At 31.2% G+C, this 20,790-nt stretch overlaps 2 protein-coding genes across 2 annotated transcripts; one reads left to right on the top strand and one right to left on the bottom strand.

Moving 5' to 3' along the window:
* Nucleotides 1-8,764: 8,764 nt before the first annotated feature.
* On the bottom strand, nt 8,765-10,878 carry LOC126555712 (zinc finger MYM-type protein 1-like). The gene is made up of 3 exons (XM_050210599.1): nt 10,023-10,878; nt 9,195-9,418; nt 8,765-8,806 (listed from the first exon to the last, which is right to left on the bottom strand). The coding sequence occupies exons 1-3, from the start codon at nt 10,876-10,878 to the stop codon at nt 8,765-8,767; spliced, it is 1,122 nt and encodes a 373-aa protein (XP_050066556.1).
* Nucleotides 10,879-12,427: 1,549 nt separating this feature from the next.
* On the top strand, nt 12,428-12,952 carry LOC126555711 (uncharacterized). The gene has a single exon (XM_050210598.1). It carries the CDS (start codon nt 12,428-12,430, stop codon nt 12,950-12,952), a length of 525 nt encoding a protein of 174 aa, XP_050066555.1.
* Nucleotides 12,953-20,790: the final 7,838 nt, after the last annotated feature.

The raw sequence follows: 20,790 nt of genomic DNA, 5'->3' as shown, positions 1-20,790 counted from the left end.
TCAAAAATCTTGTGAAAGCACCACTTTAATATGCGAATTTTGTAAAATGCTTTCTTATTACACACTAAATTTGTGATACGATTTTACGAATGTACCGTGTAAATTGTAAGCATCGATTTATCATTGTTCAGGCTCTACGTTTATCAGTCAGTGAGTTACTCAAGTCATAATATTATAGTCATTCTGCTTACCGTTGCCGTGAGACTCTCTTATGATTATGAGAGCAGTATATTATCATGTAGGCAATCCACACGTGGTAGATTGCGGACCCCGCGAGATGTGTATAAGAATTTTATAATTTCTAACACTTAAGTTTCAAAGTTATGTCATTTTTTTTTTTTTACTACAGTGGGTAAAATACAATAATGTGCCATCTCGTGGTTTTTGTATTGTTGCCTGTTGGTAAAACAATAAAACTTAGTATAAGGTATAACTTGTTATGTTAGTCTATTGCTGTAAAAAAATGTATATTAAATATATATATTATAATCAAGCTGTCCCGACACGGCGTTGCCCGCGTATTAGTTGGTTTTTTTTGTATTTTCGTATGCCATGTATTAGTGTTATTATGTATGAGAAAATTTAATAAAACATATAAATATGGTTTATCACGGAGATATGAAAATTTTATATTAAAATTGCATTTAAATACCTATGTACTATGTGATACACCATACTATATTGTGTATTATCGCAGCACTATTTTCAAAATAATTAATATAAGAATGATCTATGTTTATAATGTTACTAACTAATATTTATCTTGCTCGTTAAATATACCAACTCTATATGACTCAAACTTTGTTCAATTCATTATTTAATATTCGGTGGATTATGTTCTAGATTTATCTTAAGTTTTCTGTTGCCCGGAATAAAAATTCTGATTCGCTGAACTGCTGAAGTATATTATCATTTATCAGGTAGGCAATCTATCTGCGGTAGATAGCGGACCTAGTGCTGTTTGTATGTAAGTGTATGATTTAACTCTAATAAATATCAAAGTTATACCAAGTTTGACATAGTACGGTGGATTATATTAATCAATTAATACATAATCCTAACCCAACCTTAACGCACTAAAATCCGATGAGAGCGTCCAGCTCGCCGATGATGCGTCTGGCAAAAAAATAATCAAGGTTATTGTAGTCACAACGTGCATTCACGCGATTGGCAAGTTTAATTTAATTTAAATTTAACTATTGCTGTGAATTTTAAATTTACTGTGGCCATTGACTTATTTCGCTAATTCTTATTTTTGTTGTTATGGTTTTAACAAAATATAACATCAGGTCTATAACTATTATATTCAATCATAATCAATAGCGACCTTAATATAGTTTATTTTCTTGCTGAAAAACTGCAGTGACAGTTGTTGTTGTTTTTTTACACCCAGATTCCGAACTTTTCTGGTGTATTTTCCTAAAATTGTATTACATAAGCACATTTTCCTGCGACCAATAAGAGGAATTATATTATATTATATTATATTCATATTATTAAATGGTTACCAAATGTTATCAAAATCCGTAATTCATTATATTAATTTTATATATTACCATAGCAACCACAAATAAATAATTATTATTCTCAAATCTTATAACCCCCATAGCAACCATTTATAAACAAAAATTTCCATCGTAAATCTCAATATTCCTGTTTGAGCACATATTATTAATAATACATATTGAAAAAAAACTATCCTATCTTTTAAGTTGAACCAAATTACACGCGGTGTAAAAAATTTCATCAAAATTAAGTTAAGTGGTTTAGGAATCCATTGAGGACAAACATTGTGACACGAGATTTATATATATTAAGATATATATATATATATATTCTTATTTTTCTGTATACCTTTGTTTACTTTTTCGAGTTTTGGTTTACTCGTATTATATTTAGTTTTCTTTACGAGCTGTGCCTTCGCACCTGCTATTGGATTATTAAATTTTCTATTCTTATTATTATATTATTATAAAAGAAGAACTTCTTTTTCTATTATCTTTAATATAGGAGTTGTTGCCTTAATATCGTACCTACACTTGTTGGTTTGCTTTTGTTTTATTTTCCTATTATTATTCATATTAATTTGTGCTACGTGACACGTTAGTACTATCAAATTCATTGCTGAACGTGGATTAGCCTTCCGAGGTGACAATGAAATTGTTGGCTCACCAAGAAATGGAAATTTCCTGGGAATTTTGGAACTGCTAGCCGAGTGTGAACCTATCCTGGCCACCCACTTAAAAGAGCATGCAAACAAAGGGAGTGGTCATGTCAATTACCTTTCGTCTTCGATTTGCGAAGAACTGATCAGATGTATGGGTGATAAAGTATATTACTGAAAAAGTATCCAGGATAAAAAAGTCCAAATATTATTCTGTATCAGTGGACTCTACTCCTGACGAATCTCACATCGATCAACTAACTATAGTTGTTCGATACATGGAAGAATCGACGCCAAAAGAAAGATTCCTCACCTTTTTACCAAACTGCGGTCATGCTGGCGAAGCCACAGCAAACGCTCTACTCAAATTTTAAGGTGACCATCAAATAGATATCATGGATTGCCGTGGCCAATCATACGACAATGCTGCAAACATGAGTGGCAAATATAGAGGGATGCAGGCTCTTATTCTGGAAAAAATCATTTATCGGCATTTGTACCATGTTGTGGTCATTCTCTCGAGTTTAGTAGGAAAAGCAGCGGCTAATTCTTGTCCCTCGGCTCTTCAATTCTTTGATTTCATGCAGGATTTATACACGTTTTTCACAGGAAGTACAGAGCGATACCGAATTTTGATCGAGAAATTATCGAAGAAAAAAAGCGGACAGTTTTACGTGTTGAAAAAGCTTAGTGACACTCGTTGGTCTTGTCGAGCTGAAGCTACGAAAGCCATAGTCGAGGGCTATTCCGAAATTGAAGAAGCTCTAACCAGTATATCTTCCAATAAAGAGCAAAAAGACATTGTAAGGAATGAAGCAACGCACCTTCTACAGAAGATGAGTAGTCTCGAAACCGCTTTGTTTGCAACCTTTTGGAACGACATCTTGGAGCGATTCAACGCTACAAACAAGATGTTGCAAGGCCCGAAAATGATTCTTGAATCGGAAATGCGTGCACTAGAATCACTGAAATTATTCGTGGAATCAAAAAGAAACGATTTTGATAAATACGAAGAAGCAGCCAAAAAAATATCTCATACCGATCAATACGTACAATCACGCAACAGAGCAAGAAATGTGAGGTTGAATCCGCTCGATTACGGGAAAGTACAAGACGCAAACCTGTCACCCAAGGAGAAATACAAAATATCTACCTTCATACCAGTAATTGACTAGCTATGTGTTTCTCTTACTGAAAGATTGTATGCTTATGAAGCTGTGCGTTCGAGATTTGGATTTCTTAATCACATTGAGAAGATGGATGTTGAAAATTTGCACGCTGCAGCAGAGACATTGGTGAAAGTTTATGATGATGATTTAGAACCTAGTCTTGGTAATGAGTTGGTTCAATTTGTGTCTTTGATCGACGCATACAAAAAGAACCATGGAAAAGACCGATCTCCGGAACTATTTTACTACCAAATTCTCTAAGATCAAAATTTCAGAGTTACATTCCCTAATCTTGAAATTGCATTGAGAATGTATTTGGTTTTGATGGTATCAAATTACACTGTAGAACGCTCATTTTCAAAAATGAAAATTATAAAAAATAGGCTTCGAACCACGATTGGACAAAACCGTCTATCAAAACTATCTCTCCTGAGCATTGAAAGTGATTTACTTCGGGAACTGGATTTCGGCTAACTTATCAACGATTTTTCGGCGAAAAAAGCTCGGAAGGTTCCGTTTGTTAACACTTAAATTTATTTTCTTGTTTCTGATTATAATTATATATATTGTATATATGTTTGTTAATTACTAATAAAATAAAAATAATCTTTATGAAAAAAAATTGTTCATTTTATTTTTAAATAATTTGGAGACAGGAGGTCCCCACTTCTTTGATGCCCCGAGGCCTCCACTCCTCTAAATCCGGCCCTGTTTATATCAGTTGCTTTAATTAATGCTGCTAAAAAAATATTTGATAGTTTAGAGTTATTTTCAACAAGGGGAAAGCTATAATAAATAGCAGAGATTGATTGAAAACCAGCATGTGATGATAGTGGATTGTTTATTTCTACATCATCAATATATAAGAAGTATGGAAAAACTAACCTTCCTTCAAACTGCCTTATTTTACTTTGCCATAATTTACCTTGCACAAAATTAGAAATAGTACTATTATCTGTTCTGAGACTCCCTACTCTATTTTTTATATTTAAAAAATTGTCACCATGTTCAAAAAAATTTTTGAATTGCAATTTTAAAGGCATTAGAACACCTTTAGTTGAATGTTCACTATAATTAAGAGTACCTCCGATATTAACAGCACACATCTCATTATTCATTGTAAATTGTTGTATACTTGTGAGCAGTTTTTTTTCTGCATTTAACCAACGTATCAAGCAGTATTCAGTGCTACAATACAAAAAAGGGTCTTTAATACCGATTCAAGATTATTAAATTTAGAAAGTTTAATAGGATCTTGGATTTCAATTTTTACTACATTATTTAAAATTGATGCCATTGGTTTTAAAATATTATCCTTTAATCCAGTCTGTATATTAAAGACATCACTATTATTAAAATTATTATTATTGTAAAGGCTCAAAATAAACTGCACGGTAGATTCATAAAGCTGTTTGACAGAACTTTCGAAATTAAATTCATTAATTATAGTACCTAACACTATTGAAAACACTAACACCTTGGTCGTCAGAAATCATCATATCACTACTTAAAATTGCATTATTTGTAACATTTTTTTGATTTTCTGGCACAATTGAGATATTACTAGGTACCATTTCCATATGTTTTTTATTCACGTGCCTTTGAAAGATGATAAGTTATCGAACGATTGATTGCACGAGTCTTCACAACAAGTGTAATTACTGTCAGGCTCAGGAACACTTTATAGTGAGCCACTAATGCTGGTAACAATCCTTTAATAGATGACTTACAAACATAACAAATCATACTTATTGTTTAAAATAAGTTATACTTACTTTTCACCTGATACCAATTATCGATTTTCAAATAACAAAAAAGAATGCTCGCAACTTCAAAATAGTAGTATACAAACACTTAAAGCACTTTAAACGATTAAATAAAGCATGTGTAGCTGATGAATATAACAATATAACAGTCGCGGTTGATTGATAAGTCATATTATTAATCTAACAATAATTTTTTTAATCCAAAAAAAATATTGTGGTCCCTTTCATGTTGGTTGTATATACTGTGTATGTAGTGTTTATAAATATAATATAATAATCTATAAATAGTATTGTCGATTCAATAATAATATTATACATTATTCTTTTCTTGATAATACATTTTTATTGAAGTGACAAAAATATAATTAATTCAACAATTATTTAAGTTAATTTGAAAAAGATTTTGTCGAATTTACAGTGTTTGCTTTGTTAGTAGTCAACAATTTTGTATGATCAATATTACTAATGATTTTTCTTTGGGTGTATACATTACATGGCATAGTAATTAAATTTAAATTATGAGGACTTATTTTTTTTTAATAATATAAGAGAGTGTTGTATGTGGCACGTGCCAACTAATAGTAATAGACAAAAAAAAAACTTTTTTTTAGTTTAATGTTTTATATTCGTAATATTAGGCCAACAAAGCAAATGAGCTGAGGCAGCACTTGGTAAAATAATATTTAAGGACATAAGCACCACAGTAGAGAGACAGTGCGGGTTTCCGAGTGAGAAACGGCATATACAGTGGAACCTCGATAAGTCGAAAACCTTGATAAGTCGAAAAAAATTCCGTCCCCTTGCGAAAACTCGATTACTCGAAAAAAAAACCATAGATAACTCGAACATTCTGTGCTCCGAATATGACGGATAATGACAGATAATTTTATAAACATTTGTCTAATCGGCTTGTCCGTTCCGATAATTTTATCTAATCGCGTTTATTGTGTTTATTATCGTATGTATTAGCTAACCTTGGCACGTAACAGTATTTTTAATTTGTATCGGTATTGCCAGTTAGGTACGATCGATCGATTACGCGTGTGCGGTGTCTGTAGTGAATGTAAAAATGCCTCGTAATTTAAAAACTCTTTACTATTGGAGAAAAAAAAAAGGTTCTTGAAGCAGTGAAAAGTGTAAGGAAGAAGAAGGACATCGCTGAAGAATTTGGAATACCAGCCAGCATACTATCAACCATAATAAAAAATAGTAAGGAAATTGATTTAAACTTTCCAAGAGACCGGAAGAGGAAGAGAGGCCCTGATTTTTCAGACGTAGAAGAATGTGTAGTTAAGTGGTTCAAGCAATGCAGAGATGCCAATATCAGTATCGGAGGTCCTATTTTAAAGGAAAAAGCAGAAAATTTCGCAAAACCATTAGGCCACGAACAATTTAAGGCCAGTAACGGGTGGCTTGAAAATGTTAAAAAACGACATTATATTTCTTTTAGGAAAGTCTGTGGTGAAAGTGCAGATGTCAGTGATAATGTTGTTTCATTAAAATCACAACCTTTGGACCAAGGAATTAATAAAACGTTCAAGACGCTTTATAGAAAAGAAATAGTGAGGAAAATTACAAGTGATATGGATGACGAAAAATCTACAGTAATCGATATTCTTCAAGCTATGCACATTGTTGATAAGACATGGAGAAACGTAGCAACGTCAACAATCGTGAACTGCTTTAGAACAAGTAGATTTGTACTTGAATCTAAGAAAGACGACACATTGATGCCTATAATCGAAAATACTGATACGGATGACAGAGAATGGGCGATAATAGCAAGTCGTTATAGAATCGTGGAAGAAACCTTTGACGATTTTGTTAAAATCGACAATGACGTTGCCGTTTCTGGTATTCTGACAGACAACGATATAACTGACTCCGTACGTGGCACTGATGAAGATGTTGATGACATCGAAGAAGCATCATCTGAGCCTGTGCATCGTGTTTCAATGAAGCAAGCAACAGTAGCCCTCATATTACTAAGAACATTCACCGAACAATTAAGTAATGTGGACGATAAAATGTACTCTGCTTTAAATTTAGTAGAAAATACAATTGATAATAGCAAATCTCAAATTTTAAGTCAAAGTAAAATAATAAATTATCTTTTATAAAGTTGCAACACATGTTTTATTATAGTTTTTTGTAATAATTTTTTTATTTAAATAATCTGTATACTCACATTTTTTTACATTTTATATACTAAGAACATAATAATTTAAAACTTTAATACATATGTACATTTTTAAAACTCTTTAAGTCGAATTTTTTTTTTAAACCTTTGATAACTCGAAAACCTTAGTAAGTCGAAAAAATTGTATTTCCCTTGAATTTCGACTTATCGAGGTTCCACTGTATTTGTAAGCGATCCATAGAAACCCGTATTTTTGTGTGTTAAGGCAAGAAATGAAAGCGTGTTTTTTTCTACGTATCTTATAATCTATAGTGATCTCTGGCAGCGGCTATCGTCATAATATATAAGGTTTTACTGATAAAGGCGTCAATGGAGTACACGTAAGCGTTTGATGGCGTTAGCAAATGGTAATTTAATTATGTGTCATGATTTAATAGACATTTAATATACATCACAATTTGTTTTATGTTTAATAATGTTATTTAAAATAGCGTTAATTATTTATCGATCATTTTGTGTACCATTGAGAGATAGATATACTACAGCCCTCACAAATTGAAAGGGCAAACTTATTTTAAATAGATCAGTAAATTGTGATTAATTATTGTCCCCTCCCTCCCTCCCACCAAAAAAACAACGTTATATTGTGTTAATAATAACTTAATAAAGTAATGTAGAAAAAAAAATTCTCAAACTGATTAACCTATTTTCTTACTGGTTACCTTAATGTATTCTTTATGATTGTTATTAATATTTTATAAAGAATAGATCTACCTACAACTTTATTAAAGCATTGTAACATTCGTCTTTAAAATTCACATTCATTTTAAATAGAGCAATTAAGACACATGTATACACTTAAGTATCGAAACAATGTCCTTGGACTAGAAAGAGGTTATATAACATTTTTTAAATAAAATTATAACTACTAACTGATCTCATATGAAACAATAGGCCTTTTAAGATTCAACCTTCTGAGTAATGCATTGTTTTTTTTATTTTGATGCTTAGATGCTTTAAAAATTTCCTGGACAACAATTCTATAAGACTTTGGTAAGTTCTGATCATTATATGAATCAATATTTTTCATTTTATTTTTACTTTCATATAGTTCATACTCTAATAATTTTAAGCAATTTTCTGCACTATTTTGTTTCTTACGGCAATTATACATAGATTTTTGAAGGGATTATTATTCCCTAGGTATTAGGTGTTATTACATTGACTTACTGTGTGGACTAACTTTCATGTGTAGTCTTGTATTTAATCAATTTTTTTGATATAGAAACTGATTTTCTATAAGGTTTTTGACTTATGTTGGTTTTAATTCGTTTACAAAATGAACATTGAACATAATGCATTTTTTGTTTCAAATACATTATCTAATAATAATGAACATTTTGTTCATGTTTGTATTTTATGACGAACTGTTACGTGTGGGAATTTGGCCCCCTAATATCGACAAAATCTAACCAGAACGATTGTAAGTTAAAGATCTCCCTTGATATTAACTATCAGCCCCTCATTATTGACTAACACCATGTAAATTTCCATTGTCGCCCTGAACCTTAAATTATAATAATATAAGTACTTCAATTTGTTTTAAATTCATAAATGAACTATTACTATTAACATTATCAATGAATACTTGTCCACTATCATTATAAATTAAATTTTTTAACCTTAGATATAAACACAAACATTTTTATGATTTTTCAACTACAAAAGTACTTGCAAATTTTTCATTTGTAAAGTCCAGTAGCCAGTGGCGAAGCTTGGATTCGGAATTAGGATAGGCAAATTTAAAATAATATTTTTTAGAAAGAAATTATTTAAATAAAATTACACAAATAAACTTATTTTATTCATAGCACTAACTAGTAACAATTTGTTTATATTATTTTATAGATTAAATCTATTTTTCTATTATTTGTTTTTGCAAATAAATCAATAACTTCATCAATAAATGTAGGATTTATGGATAACTCGTTTAACATTTGTTTTTCAATGGCCAGTGATGACAAATTTGACAATCGGTCATTGTTTATAGAATTTCTTAAAAACGTTTTAATACTTTTCAAAGCACTCATATTCCTCTCACTGGAAGAAATTGTTACAGGGATGCATAATTCTAATTGTAACAATTTTGAAAGTTCTTGATATACATCTAGTAAATTATCTAAAATTAAATAAAAATAATTAATTATAAATATTTTAAATTAAAATGTACATTATAATTTTTATATTCTTACTTATGTATAAATAATTGAATAAATCTTTTGGTGCTAAATATTTATCAGTGCTGTTATAAATTATTTCCAATTCATTTTGTAATCGTTCTAAGTTAAACATGTCTGGAAAATGATTTTTTAGTTCCATTAGTTTATCCATTGGGAAATTATTTTTGTAATCCTTAAACGACGTATTATTTGTAAGCTCGACAAATTTTAAATTTATGAAATCTTTAAATCGAATTTCAATTTGTAGTATTATAGAATCTAATATTTCATAAGTTAGAGTTTTGAAATCAATTATATTTTTTTCTGAATATTGTAGTTCGCTATTTAACTCCATCGCCGATTTACAACATATTGATATAGTCTCCTTTTTTCTCATTGCAATTAATTGATCAGAAAATATTTTTATTTGATTGACATAATATTGAACATCGGTAGTGCATTTAGTCTGTAGTATTAAAAATACATGATCTGAATATAAAAATAGTTTTTTAAACAAACAAAGTAAATAAACAAATTTGAAATTTGATAGCTTATGCAATAAACCATATGCCATATTTATAGTTATTGGATCCCAGTCGTCTTCGTCTGTAACACAAGTTATCGCTTTTTTCAATTCTATAAAATGGGTAGTAATAATTGCAGCAGCTCTGGAGTGATAATTCCACCTCGTTTCACAACTTTGAGGAAGTTTAAACCCTTTTTCCCTTAAAAACTGACTCCTTTTTGGCGATCTACTAAAAAATGTATGAAACATAGTCAAATCACTTATAAATATTTTTACAGATTTTATCGATTTTGATCCGTGTAGAAACACTAGATTAAGTTGGTAATCATAACAATGTATGAACATTGCTTTTGGATACGACTGTTTAATAATAGCTTGAACTCCATTCTTTTGCCCTGCCATAACAGCTGCTTCATCATATGTTTGACACACTAGTTTATCACCTATATTCCAATTTTTTATTTCTGTTAATAAAATTTCAGATAGGCTAAAAGCAGATTTATCTTTTGATACATCGAAAAAGCCTATAAACCGCTCTTCAATTTTGTTATCGACTACATATCTAAATATAATGCTCATTTGAGATTTACACGATACATCTGTTGTTTCGTCAGCTTGAATAGAAATACAATTTGCTTTTTGTAATTCGTTTGAAATTTTAGTTTTTAACACACTAGTAATACAGGAAATTAAATCGTTTTGAATATCGCTTGATGTTCCTTTAAAAACTGAATTCGACATAAAATGTTCTCTGAGAAGTCGCTCTTCTCGAGAAAGTAAATCTAAAAGTTCTAAATAATTTCCTTTATTTATAGAAGAACTACTTTCGTTATGACCACGAAAAGCTATTTCTTGCTTTCCCAAAAAACAAACAACATTGTAGTTATCCGGCATATTACATTACTATTTAATTACATCATTCCTGTTACCCTGAGCTGATATTAGTTGTTTAGATTTAGAATACTGAATATTAATATATTATATTTAATAATAGATAATTAGATAATTGGATTACGAACATGGTTTTCAAGATTTTTAAGATTAAAATTATGTATTTAAATAATCGGTCATAGTAAACATGAAATAGAAACTTATAGTCGAATTTCCTGTTTACCATGACACGTACGTATATTTTGGGGACTACGCCTAAATAGTTTAATATAAAAGGGGTTGTGGTAGTATTACGAATTACACATAGTTAAGCCTGACTCACGCATAGACCGATGGCGTTGTTCTATACTTAACAACACGTCGGGGTAGCTTTTATTATATACATTGTCTCAGTGAATAAATAACTTTTAATTCAAACCAGTTGTTTATTAACTTCAAACTTCCTACACTCTCTGAAGAAGACATACGACAAAGTGGACTTCGTCGTTAAATCGTGCTAAGCCATCTTCACCAAGACCAGCTCACTACATTGGGTAGCGTATAAAAAAATTGGAAAACAAGTTATATACTACGACAGTTTTGGTAATCTACCGCCTCCACTAGAACTACAGTTGTATCTCAGTGGATGTAACATACAGTATAATTACACTAGGCATCAACGTTATAACACATATAATTGCGGGCATTTGTGTTTGAAATTTTTATCATGTACACGATAACATTAAATGGTAATTCCAGCGAAATGTCATGTGATATTTTTCCACCGTTAGAAGTAAAAAATACATCGCAAATGTGTCTTTTAAGTCTGCAAACACATAATTCTATACCAAAACATAGAACCGGATTGTAATACGATAGGATTTCGCAATTCGCTCGGCAAATGTGTAAATGTAACTATACCAACGGGATTATATGAAATAAATAATTTGGAGTCAACGATTCAAAAACTCTTATCAAATCATGTTACTTTGCTTCAACTCAAGGCTGATGGCAGTACATTAAAATGTTCAATGACGTGTAGTCATGATATGGATTTCACGATTGAACATAGTATATGGAAAATATTAGGTTTTAAAAATAAAGTTTACTCTGCAAACACACAACATGAATCTGAAAGGATAGTTAACATAATGAAAGTTAACTGTATAACAATAGATTGCAATCTAATTTCTGGTTCATTCAGTAATGGTATACCGAGTCAGACGATACACGAGTTTTTCCCTTTTTCACAGCCTGGACATAAAATCATTGAAGTTCCAAAACATTTAGTTTTCTACCGGCTTAATTCTACGACTATAAGTAAAGTAAATATAGTGCTAAGAGACCAAGATATTAACTCAATCAATTTCAGAGGGGAGCCAATCACAATTCGTTTATAAATTAAACATAAAAATGGCTATTAAGTTCAACAGTTATATAAAAAGAAATGATATCAAGAAAATCAATAGTTCTACTATTATACTAAGATTAATACGTCAAGACGTACACCGATTGTAAAGAAACTAACCAAAAATAATCTATCATTTCTATGCTCTTTAAAAGTTCTATAATCATGGATGAAATGTATTTGGACGTAGCTGGCAGATATGTAGAAGATTGTAAAATAACTCAAATGCAGTACCACTCTTTCCTTCCGTATTCGACTACAGCTTTATCCAATAACGATGAAATTAGAATATCTATTCAAAATATGGACGCTTACACTTTGCCTTGCGAGAGCTATCTTTACATTGAAGGTAAATTAAATATACCTGCAGATATTACAGCAGAGACGGGTGAATTCAACTTTACAAATAATGGCTTAGCTTTTTTATTTTCTGAAATCCGATATGAAATTAACGGAGTGGAAATACAAAAATTAAAATCTCCTGGAATATCTTCGAGTCTTAAAGGTTTTTGCTCGCACACTTCGAGTGAAGTGAACAATCTACAAAATGCTGCTTGGGATGTAGATATGGATGCCAGTGAAAATAAACATTTCATGTTAAATAACAAATTCGCTGGTTGTATCCCACTCAAACCCTTGTTTGGATTTTGTGAAGATTATAAAAAAATACTACTCACCATGAATGGTTAGGTTACTCCCTCCAGTAGTGCAATGTATTCCGCCGTATAAATACAGTTATGATCAGGTAATTTGTACGATATAGATTGATCACCGTTTATGATAGCGATCTCAACACCTGAATTTGTTTTGGAGGCATCTGTAAAGATTTGTGGGCTAGGTGGAGAAGATTTCATGATTTCATTGAATAAATGTTTATATATAATATTTAACGTTTCTTTTTTACTATAATCCGCTAGACTGGTGTCCACAAAAAATGTTGGAAACCTCCAAGGAGGTACCACACTGCATTCACGATTGATAATTAGATTTGGATCAATATTGGTGAGCGACATTTCAAACAACATCCTTAAACCCAGTGGTTTTTTTTAGATTGGGATTGGAGCAAAATGTATTTGCAAAACGAATTTGAGTTAAAAATGGTAGTGTTGAGTTTTTTGGGGAGGATAGGATGCGAGCAATATAATTTAAAGCTAATTTGATTCTGCGAATGTGAAGGGGAGGTTTTCCAAAGACAGATAAAATGCTTAGAATGGGGCTGCTTCGAAATGCACCGGTTGCAACCCTTAGACCACTGTTATGAATTACATCAATTGTTTTAAGAATATTGGGGTTTGCATTGGAATAACAGATGGATCCATAGTCTAATTTGGACCTAACGAGAAATCTATATAAGTTGATTAATACATTACTTTCAGCTCCCCATTCAGCATGGCTCAATGTTTTTAAGATATTGATACTTTTGGTTGTGATTGATTTGGTCTTACTTATATGAGGTTTCCAAGTAAGTTTGCTATCAAAAATCAAACCTAGAATTTTTATGTTGTTTACAAAGGGCAAATGCGTGTTTCCCAAAAATAATTTTGGTTTTGAAATTTGTTTCTTTTTGGTAAACATTACACATTTGGTTTTTTCTGGCGAGAAAATAAAACCTGAGTGGAAGCACCACTTGGACAGATCGTTTAGGCAATCTTGGAGTTGACGTGTCATTGATTTAATGTTTTTCCCTTTGAGATAAATATGTGTGTCATCGGCAAACATAATTGATTTGACAGGATGTAAAACTTTATCAGGTAGGTTGTTGATTGCAGCTTGAAAAAGTAGAATGCTCAGGGGGGATCCTTGTGGAACTCCGTTCTCAAGATCAAATTTTTCTGACATGTGTTCATTTACTCTTACTTGGAAAGAACGTTCTTTAAGAAAACTTGTAATAAATTGTAACATTTGCCCATTAATATGCCATTTTTTTCAGTATATTTAAGACTCTATGTCGCCAAACTGTGTCATAAGCTTTTTGCAGGTCAAGACTAATAAGAATCATGGTTTGTTTGTTGGCATAAGATTCGAGTATTTCCGTTTTAATTTCAACATGGCAATCTGAAGTGGAGTGAAATTTCCTAAATCCATGCTGATTTGGAGATAACAGATTAAATCTTTTTACATACCAATTAAGCCTGTTATAAATTATTTTTTCAAGTATTTTGCTCAGGTTACATAGGACAGAAATAGGGTGATATCCTGAAGGTTTATGTCTGTTTTGCTCTTTCGCAAGAATAGGGGTAATGCTAGCATTTTTCCATAACGTTGGTATAATACCGGAAAACCAAATATCGTTATACAACTCAAGGAGTAGGCTTTTACCTTTAATGGAGATGTTCTGGAGAAATAGGAACGGTATATTGTCTTTTCCACAACTGTAACTTTTTTTCCCTTCTAGGCTGAAATTAAATTCTGACATTGTGATAGGATCGTTGAGAATTGAACCTTGACTTGTAGTTATTGTGGGGCTCGATAAGGTAATCAATTCTTGAGTTTCTTTAAATTTCAAAAAGTCTGGATTCAAACTAGAGTCACTACTGTTGGAGTAAAAAAACTGTCCTATTTGATTGGTTATCTCTTTAGAATCTGTATAAACGGTTTGCCCTATCATCAGTGTTTTATTTGTGTAAAAGGGACTCCTTTTAATGTTTCAATTTTGTTCCACATTAAGGATGGGGAAATATGACTGTTTAAACTAGATGTAAAATTGTTCCATGACTTTTTTTTTCACTTTTAATGAGGTATCTGACTAGCGCTTTGTTTTTTTTTAAATTGTATAAAATCTTGTAGGTTCAAAGTTCGTTTATATCTGTTAAAGGCAGTATTTTTATTCCGTATAGCTTGTTTGATGGTTTTATTCCACCAAGGAACTGGAGGTTTCTTTCCAGAGTAACTAGTTAACTCGAAAATGTCGGAGGCTGTATTTATAATGAGGTCGGTGAATAGTTTTATTTTATCTTCTACCTTATTAGTATTAGTCCTAGCAGTTGAATCAATATTTTTATCAATTTTCGTTTGATATATATTCCAATCGACATTTTTTAATTTCCATTTTTTTTCCATTATAATGATTATGGGAGTTTGTGTGATTTAGCGTCATAATGATAGGAAAGTGGTCGCTGCTTGATAACTCTGGTAAGACATCCCAATCTATGAAGGGAGAGATTGTAGACGATGAGAATGAAAGGTCGATGTCTGAAAAGTGTCCCGTGCTTGCGCTAACTCTTGTAGCTTGGCCACTGTTAAGTATATTGAGGTCATTGTTGCTGATAAGTGTTTGCTCGATTTTTGCTCATCATGAGTCAAAAGTGGAGCAACCCCACACCGGACTGTGGCTGTTGAAGTCTCCTAAGAGTATAAAAGGGGAAGGGAGTTGATTTATAATGTTTTGAATATCGGATTGCTCAAAAACATGGGAGTTTGGTAGATATAAATTGCAGATTGTTATTGAATTTTTGATTAAAACATTTACTGCTACCATTTCTAGATTGGTATTAATGATAATTTCTTCGGAGTGATAATTTGAATTTACATAGATTGCAACCCCACCACTGGCTCTGCCAGCATTAGTTCTATTTTTGTAGTATATTGTGTAGTTTTTTAGGGAGCCGACCTTGTTGTTGACAAAATTAGTTTCTTGTAGACATATTGAGATTGGACAGTATTTGTTTAGTAATAAATTGATTTCATTTAATTTGTAGAAGAATCCATTTGGATTCCATTGAAGTATTTTAAGACTGATATTGGTTGTCATGATTGGTTTGATATTTAGTTTATTTGGTACGTAGTAGGTGTAATGGATATGGAACAAGCTAGTTGGTTTCGTTATCATTACTGTCAGCATACAAAGTCTGACTAACATTAATGCTTCGGACTTTTTCGAGTCCTTTTGATAATCTGGTTAGACGATTTTTAATACTTTTAATTGTTACGACAGGGTAGATATTTGTAATGATTTGGATTATATTTTCCGGACTGCTATGGTGCTCCGTACATAAACTCTCAAGATCAGTGCAGCCTTGAGAGTTTTCGAAGAAATCTTTAAATTGATTGAGAGATAAGGACATTCGAGGGTTGGAGTTGAACAGATCTTTAGTTGGATTTAACCCTTCATCGATATTTAAATAGAAGCTATCGTTTGAACTGGTGGTGGTTCTGACTTTCGGTTTTTTGTGTACCTTTTCATTGAGGTTTTTTGATGGCTGGGTTTTTCCTTCAGGTGCATTGGGAGGCTTTATTAATAAAGGTGGTTTGGATGAGTGCGAAGATTTTGGAGATGGTGGTTGAGACGTGGTTGACGGGGCTGGACGTTTAGCTGGGTTTGGAGACGTTACGTTGACACTTTTGTTGGATGGTGCTTTAAGAAGTTAAGCTAGCGAGTGTTTTTGGGGTTGATCGATAGTGGTTAGATCACCATTGTCATTTGCTTGGTTTGGTGTTAAAGGGTCGTTATTATTTGAGGTTGGTGACAGGTCATTGGTTTCTTCCATGTCGGTTTCGGTCATATCGATGGTATTGAATTGTTCAGGTATTTTTTTACATCGGCTTAAAAAATGCCTGGTTTTATGGCATTGAAAACAAGTTACGGTGTCATCGTTGATAAATATTCTAAAGGTAGTGTTTTCTGCCGTTACTGTGATAGAATTAGGTAGTTTGAATACACTGCCTTGCAGATTATTGTATACTTGTATTCTGAAACTTAATATATGCGAGAATTGATCTGTTGCAAATCCAGCTTTCATATGAGTAATTTGAGAAGAGGTTTTAATTCCTACTTCGTGGAGAGCGTTTAGTATAAATTGGTTAGGGATAGTAGGATAAACATTGGATAGAATGATTCTTTTGGACGCATTTATAAGTCTACGGATAGGGATTTCTGTTTCATTGACATAAATTGAAGAGTGAGTTTTGAGTAGATTTTCCATGACGGCTTGACTATTGAAAATATGCAGAATCTATTATTTGGAATGCGTGATACAAATTGAATATTTTCTGCGGGTATAATTTTACTGATTCCGATAACGTATTCGATTTGTTTGATGTTGTTAATAGAGTTAAAAACAATTGCTTGGTTCATTTTTGGTAGTGTAACATTTGAGGCTATCTCTGCGAATGTTGTAGTATTACGTATATGTTGGGAAGCACTATTAGTGTTGTCCATATCGTCAGATATGTTTGTGGGCTTATCGCCCATCGTAATAGCTTTTGAATATTTATTTAATTAGTGTAATAAAGGCAATAATTATAATCATATTACCTGCAATGCCTAGTATTAGAACAGACTGGTGTGTTATTGCTATTGATAGCTATAAATGCGATACTATAGGAAACACACGTGTGGAACGGTCAAACGTTGAACACGAACTGCAAAAACTTTTTATCTATACTTAAATACTAAAATATATTCACCTCATTACATCTTACTTTAAACAAAAGCCATTCAACATATGCCCATTCGGTTCACGAGACGCCACTGTTTCCCACTACCTATACAATATTATGTCACATAAATGATTCAGATAAGTTTAGTCAACTCGTCACATTATATTTATTGTTACGCTGATGTTGTGGTAACTGACGTTGTTCAAATTTGTCACATTTGGACAAGTACATCTTAGACTGTATCGATACGTTTTATGTTTATTGTTAATTTCTATCTTACTTCTAAGCATTCTGTTGTTGAATCATTTGCAATATATTTTTGTTCTACGTAGGTAATATACATATTTTAATAGCTAAAGATGGGAAGAAAACCATTGGTAGACCCAGTAGAGCTTGAAAAAAGGTTATTAACATATGGGGAAACTATTTATTAATGGGAAATTACAATAAGCAAGTATAGCGTAGACTGAAATTAGTAATTCATTGAATATCATAGTTAAACCTAATAATTTATATTTAATTGAGTCTCAAAATCGATTCAATATATTGTGTAATTTAAAGAAAAATTTATTTCTACAAAAACATCGTTAGAAGAATATAAAAAATTAGTTAAACACGTTTAATGCCATTGTCGACATGTAGTCGACATCGGCAACATTGCCCGGGTCGCCTTTGTCGACTACCCGTCGACAAATATAGTGTTCACTTTGATGGTTTATAATTTTTACTGGCCACGGGATAACGGTCTGAAATTTATTGTAGGCGATCAGGTTCCTTGTTATGAATCTAACGATACCATTGGTTTTTAATTTTGTTTATTTTTAGTTTGGATATTTATTTTTCCCCGAAATCACGACGACGTTAATCGCCGATAATAATTATATACCGTATTATTATAATTCTGTCGCAATTTGACATAATATATGGTATAAATAACATTCCCAACACTAACATATTCATACAAATTATTTTATGCTGTATACACCGTGTTCCTCAGAATACAGGGTGATTCGAAAAATATAAAACTATTTTTATTATGCAATGAAAATTATTTTTAATTATGAAATATTTATAAATAAAATAAGATTATTATTTGTTTATTTTTTCTGTGGCTATTTTAGTCGTAAACGAACCATTTGTGCATACACGTCACGTAAAATATTTTATTCTTATTTTATACACGAATGTAAAGTATACGAAATGTAAAATAATATTATACCTGTCCGTTCTGTCCGACGCACAGTGGTCTGAAATCCAGTTTTAGGTGGAAAAAGTTCATTTTTAAATTTGATTGAAATAAATATTGTTTTGTATTAATCCAATATATATATCATATGTAATATAAAAATAGTATCTAAAATGATATTGAGCTCGTTAGACTGCTTAGGCGATAGGAAAAGTAGATAATGTTTTCATGTAACTGTTACTTTAGCATTTATTGTCATTCGAGTTTTTTCGATTATTGTATAAGGTATTCATTTGGTTCTCTTGTTCAATTTTACTCATTCTCAAATAGGAAATGGACAACGAACCTCTAGGTAAGTGTTTAATATACTTAATATGTATTTTTATGATGATAAACGAAAAAAATATTTAGAAAAACCGTATGAAAAAATTAATACTTATATTTCAAAGTGTGTAATTAAAAAATAGCTAAAAATAATCGTTAAAATATATATACTAAGTATTTTACATATTCTACTGTATAATATCCCAAAATTTGGTTTGCGTCCATTTGCGTCTGTATTTTTAATATTTTTTTTTTTTTTTTTTGTAGCCTGTTCCAGTAGTAACGTCGATATAGACGATATTCTCGTTTTTATACTTATGATAATTTATATCAACTATTAAGAAATAGAGGTCCATTAAATCCTCACTAGATACGAAATTGAAGAATGGAATTCATATTATACAAAATTAGTTGAGCAATTAATTTTGAAGTTTACTTTGGTTTTACAAAGATTTTGGACGAAAAGCTCACGGAACCATATAAGATTTATTTAAGGTAATAGTGAGTGGCTTAAATGTGAACTTAAACTATCTACACAAGAATAAAACAAAACTATAGGAAGACCTGTCAAAGATTTTGACAATAGTCGTGAAAGATCTAAACGGAATGAAATTAAAATAATAATATATACATTTTCTTCTTCTGAAATGATACAAGCTACACAAACTTCACTTTTCATTCATCTGGAAATAGAATTGCAGCTAATTTATTAAAATAATCAATTAAAACACCTACTAAAGCATTAAAAATTAAAAAAGCGTAAGATAATTCATTGAGTGTAATCATTCTGTACACAAATTATGAAGCTCTAGCTTTTTTCTTAGACAACAATTTAACCAAACAGCAATATATTAATATTCGACTCTCCGCTAAAAAGAAAAATGTTAATATTTATCCTACTCATGAACAAATTTTAGAAGCAAAAAGAAAGTGTTATCCTAAAAACATACAAGTTAAGGAAACAGCTTGTGAAATCAACATGCAAGATCTTCTTAATCATACAATTGTTCGAATTTTTACAATCCCTTCTCAGCCAAAAATAGAAACCGGATGCATAATTTTGAAATATTATATAAATGGGGTTGTGACGGTAGTAGTGGGCAAGCTCAGTACAAGCAAAGATATTTGTTTGAGAATAAAACAAACGATGTATGTGATGGTGATTTATTTTTATTTTCTTTAGTTCCATTATAATTGCAGTGTAATACTGAAAATAATAACGATAAAATAGTTTTATGGAAAAATCCTTGGCCTTCATCAACAAGATTTTGTCGGCCAATTAAATATATGTTCAAGAAAGAAACTGCACAAACTACTTTGGAAGAGTTAAAAATTGTTGAAGATCAAATCAAAACTATAGTTCCTACACCTATAATGATTGATGAAAATAACTTAAATGTAAAACATACGTTGGTTTTTACAATGATAGATGGAAAGGTAATAAAATAAATTTAATTATAAATTATAGTAGGTATAGGACTAATTTTAATAAAAAAAAAATTAATTTAAGGTTTGTAATTCAGTATTCAACACTTCTAGCCAAACATATTACATCTGTGGCTGTACTCCTAAAAATATGAACAATATCGATTTCATCCAAGTAAAATACATTGAAAATACTAAACACTTTGTGTTTGGA

Source organism: Aphis gossypii, unplaced genomic scaffold (assembly GCF_020184175.1).
Source record: "Aphis gossypii isolate Hap1 unplaced genomic scaffold, ASM2018417v2 Contig01017, whole genome shotgun sequence".
Lineage (NCBI taxonomy): Eukaryota > Metazoa > Arthropoda > Insecta > Hemiptera > Aphididae > Aphis > Aphis gossypii.
The sequence above is the reverse complement of the archived record's forward strand: the minus strand, read 5'-3'. Positions and strand labels throughout refer to the sequence as shown.